At 41.2% G+C, this 18,661-nt stretch overlaps 1 protein-coding gene across 2 annotated transcripts in view; it reads right to left on the reverse strand.

The window, feature by feature from the left end:
* The window catches only part of pik3cb (phosphatidylinositol-4,5-bisphosphate 3-kinase, catalytic subunit beta), a 56,893-nt gene that overhangs the window by 13,536 nt on the left and 24,696 nt on the right, over positions 1–18,661 (reverse strand). For both annotated transcript variants that reach the window (XM_030395507.1, XM_030395498.1), the window contains 6 exons: positions 13,534–13,729; positions 9,542–9,770; positions 7,456–7,685; positions 4,990–5,169; positions 3,513–3,680; positions 707–796 (listed from right to left, as the gene is read on the reverse strand). In XM_030395507.1, coding sequence (XP_030251367.1) covers positions 707–796; positions 3,513–3,680; positions 4,990–5,169; positions 7,456–7,685; positions 9,542–9,770; positions 13,534–13,692 — 1,056 coding nt within the window. In that variant the 5' untranslated portion in view covers positions 13,693–13,729. The remainder of the gene's footprint in view (positions 1–706; positions 797–3,512; positions 3,681–4,989; positions 5,170–7,455; positions 7,686–9,541; positions 9,771–13,533; positions 13,730–18,661) is intronic.

Consider the following 18,661-nt stretch of genomic DNA (forward strand, 5'->3'; position numbering starts at 1 on the left):
ATTTAATAAGAGATTAGAGGTGCATGGTCTGTCTGATGTTCTCTGGAATTTTTCACGCTTCCAACTAATGCCATGAACACACCAAAAACAACGGCAGATTATTAATACACATTCATTCCTACTGATGCAACATTTTCAAAATGGTTAACAAAAATACAGTATCAGTTTTAAAAAGCTCCAGTTATTCACAAACTTTACCCAAACAGGAGTGCCTTTGTTGGGAAATATTAATCCCCATTCGGTGCAGAACACTGTTTGAAGGATCGACTTAAAATAAACTACGGTGTGCGTGTTCATGATAATAAAGGAACATGTCAGCCAGTGTGACTCACGCTGTTTTTAATAGTTTTTTGGAGAACAACGGAGCTCTATGGCACGGAGAAATAAGATACTGTGTATCAGGCTGTGGCAACAAAACCATATTTGTTTATAGGACACAATCCCTGTTGGGTGTTTTACGGGCTTTCCTAAATATGCATAAAAATATTATAAAACACTGCCAAACATATCCTTTAATGCCAGCTTGTTTTCTTAGCTCAGCTTCATAAAAACAAAAGGAGATCGACAAGATAATCTGGAGTATTCAAAGCCTCACATTTGACCTAAAGCTGTTATAAAAACCTTAAATGTGAAAGGGACTGTGCTTGCAGTGACATATTAACAGGAAAAAGCTTGTTTTATGGATGTGGACAAAGCAGGAGTTTACCTTGGCCGTCTCCTCCGCGTTCACCTTGCTGCCTTTCACTAGGACTATCTTGAACGGGATAGACACGTCCCACACACACGTCTGTACTTGCTGCAGAGAGAAAGTGAGAGAAGAAAGAGAGACTTGCAATCTGTGAGCACTATTAGCATAATGTAGTGTCAAAATGTGCACTTCCACACCCTGCTTCTTCACACCCACCTATTCCCTGCGCATGAACACACACACACACACACACACACTCACACTCTCTCACTCACACACACACACTCACACACACACAAAAACACAAACAATGTGAGGGGTCGGGCAGGTCATTCTGATGTCAAGCCAAGTGGATTTGCAAGGGTCAGCAGTCAGCAGGAAAAACAGCATCACATGACACCTAGAGTCTCTGAACATGACTAACTAGCACACTTCCTGCTGTTTACTGCCTTTGTCTTTGTGGGTGGATGTACTGTATATGTGTTGGTGTGTTTAAATAATGGAGCGTGCTGGTGTGTGTAATTAGCCTCATGTCAGATAACAGACTATATTTGTGTCTGACTCTATTATTACAGGCAGGAACAAGACCTCCTAGTACTGCAGCACCGCAAACACCCCGTCCCTCCGGTCCCTTCTCTTGCTTTGTTTGGACCAATTATCAGTCAGGTCTCCTACCACACTATAACAGAGCATCCGATGAGACGTTCCTTTCCCGTAAATATATCGAACTTCCCGTCACAGGCAACAACACTGCTATGGTAAACTTAGTTTGACAAGAATCTCTGTCTGCCTCTGTGTCTTCCAATCTGCACTGCTACACACTATATTTGCATAGCACTTACAATACAATAAAGTAATAAACAGGGATGCACTGATGTATAAGTTAAACATTTGCCTTGTTGATTGCTATTGGCCTATCAGGAAATAAGATGACATTCACCAAAGGCAGTGACAGATGTTTATCTGACGTGTTACATCAGGTTTTGCGCTGACACATTCATGAGCTCCTGACTTGTGACATCCCTGCCATCAGTTTTTTAAGCTATTAAAGTCATGAAAAATGTGTACCATGGGTAGGTAGTTGCATAGCCGGGCAAAAAGGCTATTGAAGCAGTTACTTCTCAGAAAAATCAAAAAAGCAGAGGAGCTTTTAAATTCAAGATAGATCTTGCACCAAAATCAGAGGATCACAAAAACTAAGGGCAATAGAAAGTCTGAGACATAACATGGAGAATTTCCAATCCTGGCTTTTAAAGTTAACAGTAAAATGTCCAAATCTATTCTAAGATCAATAGCTATACACTACAGAAAAATGTGTAAAAACTTGATGCGAGTTCATCCATTACCAGGCAGGTGATTTTTGAGAAAGCAAAGATATTCACCAGCAAAGTCACAGAGGTCAAAAGGTGACGAAGCCTGCAATAACAGTTTCTTATTGTGATCATGCGGAGAGAATAAACTGTAGATTGATTGAAAGAAGATACAGAAAACGAAAGTTGACCAAGTTTAGAGCCTGAACAATCAGTCAATGAATCAATAAGTCAATGAAAAGGAAATGAATTTGCAGCAACTCTGACAATCGATTAATGGTTTTACACAAATAACTACAAACTCAACACAACTCAAAATGTTCCCGGAAGCAAAATCCAAAACAATTATGTTTACAAAATGTGCCTGACATTCTCAAGAGTCAGAAGTCTTCGTCTCCAGAAAAGTAAAATGAATGAATCTTTCACAATTGTTAGATATTCTACAACATATTATTAGTTTCAGCCGCAAACCAACTATTTGGACATTGTTTCCATTAGTTCTTCATGAGGTAAATACGTGTCTTTTTTTTTAGGCACATGGAGAAGTACGCATTAATACAACACAATCATTGTGACACTTCATTTTTCTCAGGCATATTATTAAAAAAATGACTGGATTTAATATTATATCATTTGTATGTACTCATCAGAAAAAGTGGGCATGAGGTATTGATGGCTGCTTTTACTGTAAACAACAAAAATGTTTAATCAAAAGCTGGGAACGGTAAAAAAACATTGTAACTCTTTTAATGCTCTTATGTTTAGTGAAGCGATAAATATAATGTGGTAACGTTTCAAAAGATGATTCACACTTGTTATATTGACAGACTTTCCGAACCACACATCACCAAGCATCAAAAGTCAGCTTGGCAACAGCCAGTTAAACCCCCTGGGAGACACGCTAACGAAGGCCAATTAAATTCAACCTGACATTTCAAATGTGGATGCACACCATCCAGGGGTGATTTCGCCGCGCACCTGGCGGCAGCTGCAGTGAGGAGCCAGCGATATTTTCTGACAACGTGGCAAATGCTGGCAGGGCAGCGCACGCTTGCTCCGACACACTCAGTGCACTGTCTCATAAAAGACAGGTGGCAGCTGCCAAGTGCATGTTTACTCAGTAAACTTCCACACCTGCCTCGCTCAGTGCAGGTGGATCAATCAAACTGTGGAGCTTTTTTCCATTTCGGTGAACCAAGATCAATATTCAGGACACACTGGCGGATATTATGTGGTTGTTATCTTTGGGTACGTCAAAAAAAAATAAAAATCTTCATTACAGCCTCAGTTTAGTCCTAGTGATGCCAAATAATCACCAGTCATATTTGCATAGGTGCGACATTAATCAGGTCAAAAGTCAAAACAATCAGTTGACCTGCATATGTGGTTGTCAGTAAACCACCTTGGTAAGTTCCCATGAAAACAGCAGCAGATATTGAAAAGATAAAAGCTTTGCAAAACAGAAGGTGAGAAGTACAGTCAGTTCGCACAGACACACGCGTTGCTGAACTAACCGTGGGAACCCTTCTCTTGGGAGGTAGAGGTAAAGGTGGGTTGGAGGACTTGTGGGTGACCACGGCTCCGATGGCAGTGATATCCTTATCGAACATGGCCTTGACGTTGCTGGTGTGGACCAGAGTTAGGTGCGGAGGCTCCTTGGCTTGCATGCATGTGCGGATGTACTGCAAAACAAGACAGGACAGGAAATCTGTTGCTGTGTGCATATCTAATGTGTCAAACACAAAACAGCTAGATTTGATATTTTAGCTGTATGTTGAAGTTGAACTGCAAAAACCACAGCTTTACTAACAATGGAAGTGGAACCGCTTTTCAGAAAGAATCAGGTCAATTACTTTTAGGACAGAAAAGTAAACAAGGCACGACCAGTGAAATTTATGCACAGCTTGTCGGCACACTCGATCAAACAAGTACAACATACTAGGGTGCACACACACAGGAAACCAGCCATTTAAAACTACTTCGGAGTTATAAATGACTTCAATCGCATGTGAAAAAACAAGACATGTAACTAACTACACTAAGCTTACTGAACTTGAGATGCCTACACGTTTAGCTACTTTAAAACATCTTTAATTTGATGATAAATGTCTGATAAAAAAGGCCTCCCTGTATTAAACATTTCATTTGAAGAGAAATACAACAGTAACATTGTACAATGTAAAAAGCAAATAATGAGAGAACTTAAAGAAAGAACACACTGTGAAATATGTTATTCCATTTAGGTCATTCATTCCCTTTTCGATCACAAACAACCAGATGAGTCACAGTAACTGCTCCCAATAAATGTCTTCTTTTTTCAAACTAATGTTTCTGATGTAAACATCACTCTGCTTTTAACAGTCGCTTGCCAGCATGCTAATGTATGCTTCACCTGCTACGACCCTTCCATAACACTGTTCTACTTTTAATGCTTGGTGAATTCTTTGTCTATTGTCCACTTCTAAATCCCGCTCGAGGCTGCAACTGGCCACATGACTAATACATATAACATTCTCATTATTGTGCATGGTTTTAAAAAATAGATAACTACGCCTTAAAAACAAAAACAAAAAACACCATGCAGATATTTAATGGGTGGAGAGCAAAGAGAATGATGAGACTACTGTACATGCTTTCCTCATTCGAACAAAGTTAGTGCCAGCGTCTGGCATAAGCTGGCTGAAAGATGTGTTTTGTGTGCACATTAGGCCATAATGTTAGTTGCCTGAATCTTTTATGAAACGGTTGATAACAATTTACACATAAACATGGATACTGTAAACATACAATCCACCATTTGCACTGCTACCAGAAAGATTACTGTTAGGCTACCAGCTGGTTGGACTCTTACAAAAGCAGTCATAAAACAGGCTTTGGGATTATTGTCACACCAGTGTCACACTAGAACAATCACTAACCATGCTGTCCATATTGAGAAAGGTCCATCAATCACTGATAGCCACCTGACTGAGCAACGGTGTGTTCACTGACCTTGTACTGAATCAGAGGGTTGTCTCCACAGAGAAACTCCAGACAGTGGCTGACCCTCAGTACATACTGACCCCTCCACGTCTCCTCCTCCGGCCCGTGGGTGGTCAGCCACTTCCTCACAGCCAGCTCCATCAGCTCCATGGGGGTGCAGGATGATTGCACCTTCACACTGGCTGAGTCCTGCAAGCCAAGACAGGAAAACAGAGACAGAGATGGATTTGAGCGTTAACGAGTTCTCAAAAAGATAACTTTTCATGGATACTATTTTTTGAGTACATTATTGTCGATTCTTGGCATAATAGGTCAAAAAACACAAGTGAAGGAACATGAGAATGCAAACAGGATCCAAACCATTTTTTATGTACAGACATTTAGTTCAGAGGAGGAATTTAGGCAACCGATTTCTGTGTTCCACCAACTAGCAGCACCACCATTAATGTGGTGACAAGCAGTGTCTGTCTGCTGCCCGCTGAAATTGATAGCAGCATGGTTAGTTGGATTGACGATGTTAGACAGCGTCCCCAAGCTAGAGCTTTAACATATTAGAAATTACACGTCAAGTGAAGTACTGTGAATACTGCGATAGCTAGGGAGCATAATCAAGAGCTGCATTTCATCATCACAGACTAGTTAGATTAGCAAAAAATTAAAAAATAAATATAGATTGCAAGATTATTTCAATAATCGCCTGGTGTTCAGCACAAAATGTAAACTGCAGGTCAGTCATTGAGGGTCAAAATTACTATAATAATATTGAATAATGAATAATGAATAATTCTTGAATATTAATATAATTTTCTTGCATGTTGGTAAACATCCTGGTCTTATGTTTATTCCAAATTCAAAGCAGCTTGGAACTGCAAAAGTTCTTCCTGGTTTACAGACATTTTTGTCGAAAGTCTTGTTACATAGAAAGTCACAAATAAAGTAGAACATTCTTTCTCAACACACCTTTCATTCAAACAAATGTATCTGTTGTAAGGAGACGACATGGTGGCCTGTCTATGTGAAGTTTAAATGACATCAGTAGAGAAAAGGACGGCAGGAATACAATATTGTTAGACACAACAGACGGGCTTTAACATAAAATACCATCCATTTATAATTAATAACAAAATAATAGTCTTGACTGCATTGTGGAACTGCAAAGCCAGCAGCATAGACGTTTACTGGAGGGATTTTAGCATTTTAGACCATTTCCTTTCTGTTTGAACAGTATTTAGAAGTTAGCTAATGCATTGGGGAAAACCCCAAGATCCCAATGACATCACTAAAAATGAGGGCTAACACTGAACATTGGTCATATTCACTTTTGATCAACTACATCACCCCACTTCCTGTCTATAATGTGGCTCATTGTGTCTGACCTCCGTGATACGACTTCCTGCCAGTGTCCACCTGAGCACAGTGGCACAGATGGCCTGCCTTTGTGTATGTGCATGTGTGTGTCTGTGATGTTTATCAAAGCTGATATGCACAGGTCTGGAGGGACCCGACCATCTGTTTTATTATTAACTAACATTATTTATATAACAGAGGCGAAGAGAAAAAAAGACAGAGAGAGAGACAAAGACAGATGGAGGGAGACAGTCCGGGAGTTCAGAGAAGGAGAGGGAGTTTCATTTTAATCAGGGTTTGGGTCCCCTGAGCTGCCCTGCTAATGTGCGTGTGTGTCCACGAGGATGGCATAATTTCGCTGATGGTTTTGACCCACTTTGTGGTTGTCACATGACTCACTAGTTGGGCTCAGTCACGTGACTACTGAAAGGCTGCCAACTGTGAGCAGCAAAAGAGGCTGAGCTACAGTGCATGTGCCTGCGCCGGTGGAGTCACATGGCTACTTTTGCCACTCAAACAAGTTGGTTTTGTGTGCTGTAGTGGTGCAGTAAGTCACACTGTTATTCAGAGCTCATTATGCATGCAAAGTTGTTGTGCAGACAGCACAATATGGGTTTGGCTAATGGGTGTATCAAAGGAGTGTTTTGTTCCCTCTTGTTCAATTAGAAAAATGATAAGAGATAAGTACACAAATTAGCCATTATTCTTCATAACTGCTAGCTCTCTACCAAGAAGTACAAGTATCTCTCATCATAATGTAATTCATCCAAGTGCCACTTACCGTAATCTTATACCTATAATGTTTAACGACCTGAAGTATATATTACAGTAATATTCATTCATTTTAAATAGTTTATTGTGTTTGAACAATTTATGGGAAGGCAATTAGTTAGATCATCAAATAATTATAACCTTGAGCCCTAAGAGAAGGTCTAACAACAAATGTTGTGGAATACATTATTTTATTTTTAGTGTTCTCTACCGTTATTTAGAATGTTTCCAATTCAGAAAGATCTCTCCACATTACTGCAATCTATAATAAAACCATGGGCTGACAACAGAAAAATACTCATATCTTACTTTACTCTTACTTTCCAGCATTTGTCACACTGGACTAAGAACTCTGACCTGAGACTGGTCGAAGTGGATGATGACTTTTAAGTCGGCTGGCCGGTCATTGAGGCCATCTGTGATGGCTGTTCCTGCTGTGGGCTCCAGCTGTGGGGAGAAGCAGGCCTGCAGCCACTCTGTGTACGTCATCATCTGGACTCTTTGCATCCTTTCTTCACTCATTCGAAACATCTTACTGCGAAAGTCCTTCACCTCCTGATCATTTATGGCATCAAGTTCATGGAGACCTAGTGGTAGGAAGGCAAGGACATCGTTACAGGTTTGATTAAAAGCAGAGTTAGAAGAAAAAACTCGCGCAACCTTCATCTTTGTAATAAAACGTCGTTATAAAATCCTCCTGATTGCAAGTGAAGAGGAGAGGACAGCGTGTTGGCTTTCAATGGTCCATGTTTATTTATCCTTCTATTTTAACTTTCCAGGCCTCATTTTTTTTCCATTATAGTCACAAACTTTCAAGGATATCAAGGACCCATGGGAACCCTGTAAATCAGTGTTTTTCCAATGGGAACTCAGCATGAAGCGTGGGTGGGTGAGTGGGTAGCTGTATATATATGAGGCTAACATGCTTTAACTTTCATTAAAAATGCATGGAACACCTGATGCCAGGCATGTGCACCCAGTATCAATGAATGTGTATTAAGATTACAAAGACTAGTGTCTCATGGGATTGAAGCAGAGCCTTCAAATATTCACACAAGTTCCAAATGCCAGAGGTGTATACTGCTGTTTGGCTGATCATTCTTTATCTCCGTGCTCCCTGTTGAGCTTTTGTCTTTGTGTTTTTATCAAAGGGCTGCGACACAATACTCTCTTGGTAATGAAAACAACATGTTGACATTTAAAGCCATTTAACATTCATATGACCCTCAGCATTCAAAGGAGCACTCTGGACCACATTAGCAGCATTGTGTGGGTGTGCAAGCAGGTTTCTGTGACTGTTTCTGCAGGGAAAAAACATGGTTGGCCATGTGAGTGTGTAATAGTTTGTTACTGTGCGCTGCGTGAAGTTCGAGGGGTGGGTGAGTGCGGGGACTATCCAGACGAGCCTCTGGGGTTCCTTTTGAAAAACACCACTTTACTCTGACAAAAGCCTTTAAAAGATCATGTCAGACCAAAGTGGAGCCAGGAGGGGAGAATATCAATATCGTCTGAGTCTCCTTCAATTAGACTCAGAGCCCCTTCTCTCCCTCTTTGCCTCTGAAGAGGTCTGCTGCGTCGTGAAGAGTTCCATAATCCGCAGTATCACTGTCAGAAGAGGTTCAAATGTGTGTGTAGGTGCAACTTCACTTATAGCTGGTTCATTGTTATTTAGTGTTTATATCTATTTGGGTGAATACACTGAATCAAATTTAATGTAGTGGGCATATAGTGCTGTGCAGTCAAAAACTAAAGAGATATATATGATATCATATATGACAAAGAAAATGAACAACTTTCCACATTTGTGATTTTTAAGTAGCTGCACATTCTTTTTCTACCTGTAAACTAATCGATTCATTGTTGTATCTATACTAGGTACTGTACTGCTGGGATATACAGTATGATATAGATATATGAGTCCATCTTCTGAGCTTTTCGGTCAAGTAAAACTTTTTTTTCCCCCCTCTTACGCATTGATAACCGTTCTGTCAACAGATGTTTAATCGCCTCAGAGGACCATGCTTTTCTACTGTACTGATCAATCCCATCTGCTTCCCTAAACGGCCTAATCTTGACCAGAGATAACACAAAGTGACAGGTGATGGAAGACATGTCGGGAACACGTCAAGTCAATCCTCACGCTTCTCTATCGGACAGCAGGGTCACTGACAGAGGCCAGCTGCAGATGGGCCTCAGCTCTGACGGCTGGGATGAAAGTTGCTGAGTAGGAGAGCTACTGAGTGTAGTGGAGGAGGTGCTTAAGGCTTGTTGTGCAGGGGGAAGATTTACTGTCCCACTTACCAACTCTTAAGTGCTTTTTTTTTTTATTGGCGATGTCAAACAGGGACAGTAAACGGATCAATCTGGGGGGCAGTAATGTGTGTAAGAGCTTGCGTGATAACTTTAACTTGAGGGGGAAGTCTCAGAAGTGATGCCGCCTTACCCTTGCCGATGAGAACGCCGATTTTGGAGTCCAGCAGGCGCTCTGCTCGACCGCAGTTGCGCGTCACCAGCTTGAGGACCGGCAGGAAAGGGCGAACGTCGCACAGCCTGCGAGTCTCGTCCTCCAGTTCTTCGTGCACCGCTGCCTGGTTGACACACTCGAACATGTGGCTCTCCATCTCGCCCAGGGCGGGAAACAGTGGGAACGACTGAGCCTGCTTCCATAAGAGCTGTGGGGGAAGAAGAGGAGTCAGAGATTCACAGAAGTGCTTTTGCATGACAGAACCACAGGAAGTAATCTTATTGTCTCCATTAGACTCAGTTAAATAAATCCGTCTTAGTAATTTGTGCAACCAGAATAAACAACAGCCATGCCATATATGAGATTATCTGAGGGTTTCTAAGAGGGTTCAATACAACAAGGCATATTTCTTAACACATACAGGACCATCACAGTGCTTTTGATTGAATGGAACTATGCATTACTTCAGCAATAAAATGCTGCTTTCCTTATGGTACTTAAATGGTAACTTAACCAAGCATACACATTAAAGTGTGTCTACAGGTCTTGGTGAGTACTACTTCTACATATAGGAAAAAGTAATATAAAGCCTTTTGAGGCTCTAGAGGAAGCTGCATGAAATCTGATAAATTGTCTCCAGAGATGTCACTCAGTGATTTAATTGCAGTCAACTGGTCTAGCATTGCAATCTGATGACATTGTTGGGACTCATTATGAGCAGGTTAAAATGAACTGATCGATATCTCCTTTTGATTTTCATTAAATGCATTATTCTTCCCTTTCATTACCCATAATGTAACTTTACAACTGTGTGACATCACTGGGGGATATTTATCGAAATACAGACTTTATACTACTTTATTTTAACAAATGAAGGTATACTCCACAAGACCTGTAAACACACCTTAATGTGTTAAGTTAAGTTTGGAGGTAAAACAAATTAAAAAAAAAATGACATCATAATGATGTAATATATTGACAAAACTGTATGTTCCATGATCAGGCACAAGCATGAATCATGGCAACATGACACAGTTTCTGGGTGAGCCGATCAGGATGTGAATAATCAGTCCACTACCTAATCCAGCCATGATTCACGTACTTGTGGCCCCGCAGCATGATCATAGGGCTGGGTGTCAAGTTGTGTGTGTTTGTCTGAGGTTATAAGTTATGCTGTGGCATACTGGAAGAGGACACGTTTGACATCACAACAAAAATCTTCTCTTAAAAAGGAACACTCGTGATTTTATGCTACGCCGATCACATCTCTCCATAAACCACGTGCAAAATGCATAGAGGATTTCATTATTTGATTTTCTTAGGAATGAATTACCAGACAAACCAGCTTCAGAAAAGTATCACAATGCTGCGTTTACAAGCCGTTTTTTATACAAGCCTGCAGTCTCAACAAATCACAACTAGACAATTAAGATCTTCCAATGATAATGGTAAATTCCACAAAACATCTTAGAACAACCGACGGGCAGCCTGAGAAATCTGATCTGATGTTTGTGAGCATGAATGAAAGACAGTCATTCTGAAACCTGATCTAATTGCCTTCTTAACAACCAATAACGAGTCTGGTACTGTACAAAGTTATAGGGAAGACCTCAAAAAGTCAAATGAATATTCTACCCTTTTGCTCAACTAATACCCTTACTCACATTTATCCTGCTCCTTCCTGGAGGAGTCGCCCTCTCTCTGTTTTCCCTCTGTCCTTCTTGCTTAAGTGACGTATAATTTGCCAGCACTTTCCACTGCTTCTGTACATGCGCTCCTCTGGGAATGAAGATCTCTCACGTGTGCAGGCCAACACACCCGCATATACATCTTGTCAAAAGGGCTGACCATTGGACAGAAACCTCACTCACTGTATAGTTCCATGAAAATCTACTGCCCGGAGCGAATACTACGAATGTCAGACAAAGTGAAATCAGATCTGTATCTCTGTACATGTTACGAAGCCATAAGGGATTTCCACGAAACTTGCAGACATGATGTATATACAGCCAGACTTGTTTATTTGCCATTCAGAACAACCTCCGCAGGCTTTGTTTAATGGGGTCTGTCTGAGGGAAACATGTTTGAGAAAGCGTGTCGATGCAGGGCATGTTTTCTGCGTTGATTAAAATATGAAAGTAAGCTTTTATATCAGCTGTGAGAAGGTTTAACACTAACTAATGAGGAAAATTCAAATTCTGTACACTGTAATGTCAGTCATTACAACAGCCCTGAATACACACTGTAATAAATATTAACTTGTTTTTTTTTTTTTTTGCTAATTATAGGTAAAATTTCAGTAGCATGGATATAATTCTTAAGTGGATAAGGCAAGTAGAACAGTCTTGTAAGTTCAATTAATTTCATCACTTTACTGTCATGCAGACTGTAAAACCAGAAAATTACAATACTTGTGGCATATCATGATATATGACATCCAAAATTTAGGACCATACATAGTGTCATATCATGATACCTATATAATATGGATATATTACTCAGTAGACACTTTAAAGTGAAACTCTCACCAAAATGCAACCTAGGCTTTTTTTGTGAATGTATATGAATCAAACCTTCGCGTAAAAGCATAATTACGCCGAAAGAGGCACTTTTAAGATTTACCGTATTTTCGTTTTCAGGTCTAACTCATTTTAAATGGGAGTGCTTGGGGCACTTTTACGATGGCATCAAAATGGCTATTTTCTAAAACACTAAGAAGGCTCGACACAACATGAAACTTTGCTCGTAGCATCACCAGGGTCTCTACACATGAACACGAGCATTGAGAACAATGTTTGTGTACACAGAGTTTACTAAAACGAACGTTTTCGAACTACTCACCTTAGCAGTAGCTTGTTCCACTAGCCGCCGTCATTGGCAGCCGAGAAGTATTGATCTCCGAATGCGAGGTAACATGGAGGACAGTTAAGGTCGACTGTCTTCCAGCAACAACGCAACGCGATATCTCACGTGACTTTTCCGGCTTTTTATTTCAGTATTGTTTCTTATATGAGGCTTCTTTTTGAACTTCAAGGTCAATATTGTTTTTCGCTAACGACAAAACAATGTATTATCCGTGCATTTATATGGAACTAAGCTTTAGGAGCGGTCCACCTTAACTCACCTCCATGTTAAGCCGCATTCGGATGACAATACTTCTGGCTGCCATGACGGCAGCTAGCAGAGGAAACATCTGTTAAGGTGAGTTGTCCAAAAACTTTCTTTTTAGTAAACTCTGTGTACACAAACAATGTTTTCAATGCTTGTGGTCATGTGTAGAGACCCTGGTGAGACTATGAGCAAAGTTTCATGTTGTGTCGAGCCTTCTTGGTGTTTTAAAATGACATTCAAAATGAGTTTGACCCGAAAACGAAAATACAGTGAATCTTAAAAGTGCTTCTTAGTCGTAATTATGCTTTTACACAAAGGTTTGACTCATATACATTCACAAAAAAAGCCTAGGTTGCATTTTGGCAAGTCCTGTTTCGATCTGATCCAACCAGAGCTAAGAGAAAACACTTTCTTCTAGTATTTATCCAGTATGTCCACATGATACAAACACCTTTTCTCAAACACATTCTTTGTGCCACTTTGTAAACAGGGTAAGTCATTTCCTTAACAACTCCTAAAAGACTCATCCAGCCAGCAATGCATGATGCCACAAGTTATTTGCATGCTGAAAGCAAGAGGTATTCATAAACAAGCCGCAGTCACCTCTGTCAAAACAGGCATTAGATAATGTCTAACAGACCAGCTGTGACTGGGACTGGGTGTGTGTGTGTGTGTGTGTGTGTGTGTGTGTGTGTCCTCTTAAGGAAAACAGACCAAGAGGCAACACAGGACATTAAAGTCAGAACAAGCAAGCAAAGAAAAGCTTTATTAGAAAGCATTATTTAAATGACACGTTGTAAAAACAAATATGAAAGAACGTATGACTTTAAATACAACTGATGTGGATAGATCTCACTCACCAGTTTGATGTGCTGAATAGTGGCCTCTCGTGGAACATCCATCTGGATGTAGATACCAGTGGGCAGCAGAAAATCCACAGTGATCTGGTCCAGAGCGTGGCCGGCCAGGGGCGAGTGGGCCGCCCATATGTCCAGGAGGTCTGTCATGGCAGGAGGCATGGCAAGGAGCACCACACGCCACCTCAACCATAAGGACCTGGAGGAACAGAGGAGACAATCACACACACACAGTTTAGACTGCTGCTGAGTATATCGAATTACGGAAAGAGTTCATTTAATGAAAGGCGCTTTTCACATTTCTATAAATGTAAATTTGTTATGTAAAATAGGTCATTTTCATTACTGAAGGGTGGAGTTGTGGGATAAGTATACATAAGCCTTTAAAAATGTAATTACACAGGAGAAAATCATAGCCGGGGTTAAAAAGTTGATAAAGTAACAACTTCAGAACTAACTCACACACATCATGTGAACATGTAACACAACCTTGCAGCTTAGGGGTTGTATTCCAGAGCACCATCAGGCCATTCCTTAAAGCTAACTCAGCTATTTAGGCCTGGTTAAAAGCATCAAGATAACTGCAAATGTGAACAACTTTAAGTCAGAGACCGGGAGAGTTCAAGCACAGACAGCATAAATTCAGAGTGAGTAAGACACATAGTTTGAGTAAAAGAGCTTAAAAAGCTGATATTTTTGGATCTGCATGAGAAAAATTGTGCCCAAATGCAAACCTTGTCAATTACCAGTCAAAAGTGACAAAGTTAAAAAAAGACACGGTTCATCTTGTGAAGCTTTAGCTACCGAGGTTCGTCAAACAATCCAGTTACATATTGAAAAGCACCCTTCAACCATTCAACGATGCATTAAAACCACCATTGTGCTGTTTAATATGCAGGGTTGTTTTCTCCTATCCTTTTCATTACCAACAAATTGACAGGCGCAAATGATTCAGTGTCACTGTATCCCTGTGGGGGCATCACTGTGCTGAGTCCAGTGTGTGGCTGGTGGCTTTAACTTGGGCGAGGGCCAGTGCTCAGAGGAATGCCCACTAAGCAAACAGAACAAAAGGTCAGCCTGCCCTCCCCTCTTTTGACAATCTGTCCCCTCCGGCAGAGAGAGCACACACACAAAGAAAACACTCACACTTATATATGGATGACGCATGCATAAAAGTGCAACCTGATAAATATGCACCATGCGTAACGTCGCCAAACACACACATATGCTTACACAAAAACAGAACAGTCTGCTGCGAAGATAATCATCAAGAAAGACAGGAGGGGGCTCGCCTGCCACAGGTCCTCTCCGCAGGCTCAAAGGCGCTGGCTGAGTAAGGCTATTTCTGTCTGCCGTGAGACACGTAGAAGACTCGCATCTCAAAAATTGAGTGCAAGCGATGTACATAATGACAATGCAATTCAAGGAAGACAAACAAATGCACAGAAACACTAAAAGTTAACTGCAGCGAGTTCCCTTAAGCTGCAGTAAGTGGCTTCCCAGCTGCTGGTGTAAATTCAGCCCACAGGCTGGTTTCCATTTGGGCTCGTGCCTCAACCACAGCTGTACAGTCACACCACTTCCACCTGCCTTTTTCTCATTACCTAGTCCTCAAGTGGCCTAGTACATTAACTCTTCCACTAGGCCACAGGTCCATCTCCATTTTGTCTCGATCAGCCCATTAAAAATGACAGCCCTGATTGCCTCTAATGGTCTTTCCCCCCTTGAAGTTAAGTGCTCAAGCTAGCAGCGGATGAGCCGTAGTTGTGCCACGTGTCCGAGGATGGTGCCATATCTGCTGTGCATTTGGAGCCCCGATCTCAGCCACTTAACATTATCAGCCATGCAAATGGAAACAATCGTGCGTGTGTGTTTCTGTGCGTCGTTCAAACTGTAGATTGCCGTCTGGGATCTCTTGAAGGGACTTTACAGTTGCTGCATGTGATAAGGGGTGACTCAGACAAGATCCGGCCAACACAACAAACAACACACATTATGCTACACAGGGATGATTGTGTAGGAAATAACTCCTACGTACACATGACAATGTTTCCCTGACAGAGACACACTTCCAACAAGAAAAATATGCAGCAACACAAGAAACCTTTCAAATGAACATTTAAGAGGCAGACAGCGGCGAGCCTGTAACGTCACAAAGGGTGCACAGTTACACACATGAAAGGAAACATGACACCTGGCATGTCTGTCTGACACACTGACAACACTGCGTGCTCAGGGATGGAGGAACAAGTACATGTGCGTGCAGGTCTATACATCTAAACACCTGTCTCATTAATTTGGGCTTCTAGAATGACGTTTTCACACCAGACAGCTTGACTACTGTCTCATCCTGCTGTGATGCCGACGCACTCGGCTTCTTCTTCCTCTCTCTCTCTCTCTCTTTCTTTCTCTCTCTCACACACATGCTGTATAGACACAGGTGAGCGGGGTTATTGAGGATGTGGTGGCAGACAGCCAGAGGTCTGCTGCGAGGTCAGGTTTCAGCGGCTGGATCAGAGGAGAACAAGTGCGTTGGCAGGATCAGGGAGAAAGAGAGAGTTTCAAGTGACAACAAACAGAAGAGCCTAAAGGGATCCGTCCAGGCAGCCGACAATAGCAGAATTAAACCATGTTTCACTACTATAGGCCCTTTAGTCCACAGCCCCCAGGCACACTTTGATGACTATTTGTTCTGGGCAGAAATATGATTCTGCTTGCAATTGTTTTGTCTTTTTTTTTTTTTGTGTGCAAACCAAGATAGATTGAGATGGATTCATCACAGCTCCAAATGTGGCCTTTCACATACAACTGCCTGGGAAGATTAAGAGATACTGCCATCTCTATTCACATCTCTGATTTACTGACACACCCCTTTCCAGATATTTGATCCCACAGGAGTCAAAGGAGAGTTGGTGGATCAGAGGGAAGCATACCTTAGAGACAGACAGGTTTGCTTTAGCTATAATGTTACTGACTTCCAAAAAAGATGAGAAGAGAGTACAACATCACCTCAAACACACAGTTCACTGTAGGGATGGGCAATCTGATGCTTTAAGATGGAGACTGACCTTGAACGTATTCATAATATACTTTTTAGGTGATCACTGTATTTAAAGCAACTACGAGGAACTTTCATTTTTTTGTTGATTCTGGCGGCACTGTACCACCACAATAAAGAGCAACTTCTCTCCCCAGGCACAGACTGTTGGAATCAGACTCAGCGACAACCATTTAGAATAACTAGTTTAGTTTATACAGATTTATATATGAATAGCCAATTTTCCTCCTGATGGTATGTTATGGTTATGTAGATCATAGAGAAGGCTCACTATTAAATTGAGACTGTTTCATAACCAGTTAAATGTTCATTGTTGTACCTTTTTATCCAAGTCATTATATACTCAACCCCATGTCGATGCAAAGTCAGGTGAAGTTTCATAGTTCACAAAAGATGTCTCGTCTGGTGTAATCAAACAATTTAAATCATGGATTAGATCACGATTAAACAGATTTTATATTTATATCATATTATAGTTATACTTTAGGACACAGACCCCGAAAGTAATTCACTGCAACCAATGCAGCCACAAGGTCATACCTCTCATAACACATAAGCAGAAAATCACTGCGTGGATTGGAAGAAGTTCCTCTGAACCAGTGACAGTGACATGTTGTCTGTGTGAAGGCTTTCATGCCCAGATGCATTTATGGTTATTTAAACACTAGTGTTACTCAGCACTCTCTTTCTAAAACTCTCTCTGTCTGACAGTAAGAGGCCTGTGGGGCTTTCTACAATGCAGCGTGTGTCCACGCGTCTGTGGGTGTGACTGATGAGAGAAGGGCTAACATAAATGGTTAGTGTGTGTGTAAAAGGTCATGTCTGGTGATTATGGGTCTTGTGACACATTTTCTACCGCACTGTGCTAAAAATAAAAAGTTCACAAAAAAGGATCCAAGACCACCTCACCTCGCCACTACAATCACCGTACTCCTGTAGCGTGGAGACATACACGCACAGGCAATACTGAGACTGCTTGAGTCAGCATTTCCGCCTCTGGCAAGGCAGAGTGAGCGTGTGTGTGTGTGTGTGGGTGTAGGTGGGATGGTGTGTATGCACTACCATGGCTCCATCCAGCTCATCTGACTGTGTGAGGATGTTGTTTGGTAGCAAACAGGAAGTTCTTGTATTGTGATAGTTATAGTTATTTATTAGTGTATTAGCTGATGGTCAGAAGTCATTTGACGAACAAAGATTATTTCTATTCTGTTTTTGGACTGTTGGTTGCACGCAAGAGGTGATTTAAACACGTCTCTTTAGGCTCTTGGAAAATGTCACGATCGTTATTATATTTACAGTTTTGACATTTTACAGACTCAATTGTTTATAATACAATTAATGGTCCTTTCATTCAGGGAGTACCTTTTCTATTTGGCAGTCATTACTGAAAACACAGCTCACACACTACCTCAGGTAACCTGTCAGAGTTTTGGAAGTTGAATGAACAGCGGTTGTAGCTTTTTGCACAATATGCTTACTGTGTTCAAATCTGGCTCAATATTAGAGAGTGTTGGCCTCTGTGAGTGTGTGTGTGTAGGTTAACAGAGAAGCTGTTAAGCTCAACAGTATGTGTTTGTCTGGGGAGCGGGTGGATTAGCAGTTTGCTGGGGGGTGTGTCTGTGTACTGTGGCTGGAGCGTGTGTGTGTGTGTGTACGTGAGTCACCAGTCAAGCCATACTAACACTTACTGTATTTAGGGGTGGACGTAGGTGGTGGCTGTAGACAGTAAACACACATTCGAGTCTAACAGTCACTTTAATTCTGACACACTGTGGTTGGTCAGTGACTAGACGTGTTTGTGTGCTTGTATGAACATTTGTACAAAGTGACTGCAATGTGTTGGGATTCAAGTGGGACCTCTCATGTTGCACTCATGACATATAGTTATTTAAAGTACTTCCAGGGCCGTGAGGATGCCTTTTTTTTTCATCCTACAACTACTTCTTTCTTCATTGCCTTAGTTCCCCCACAGTGCCCAGTTTCATCTGATTTTACTGATCAAATATTCATCTCGGTACTGTTTCCTACAGGAAGAAGGAATGAGGAAGCATCATGAAACCAAATCCCCTGTAA

This window comes from Sparus aurata, chromosome 2 (genome assembly GCF_900880675.1).
Source record: "Sparus aurata chromosome 2, fSpaAur1.1, whole genome shotgun sequence".
Taxonomy (NCBI): Eukaryota; Metazoa; Chordata; class Actinopteri; order Spariformes; family Sparidae; genus Sparus; species Sparus aurata.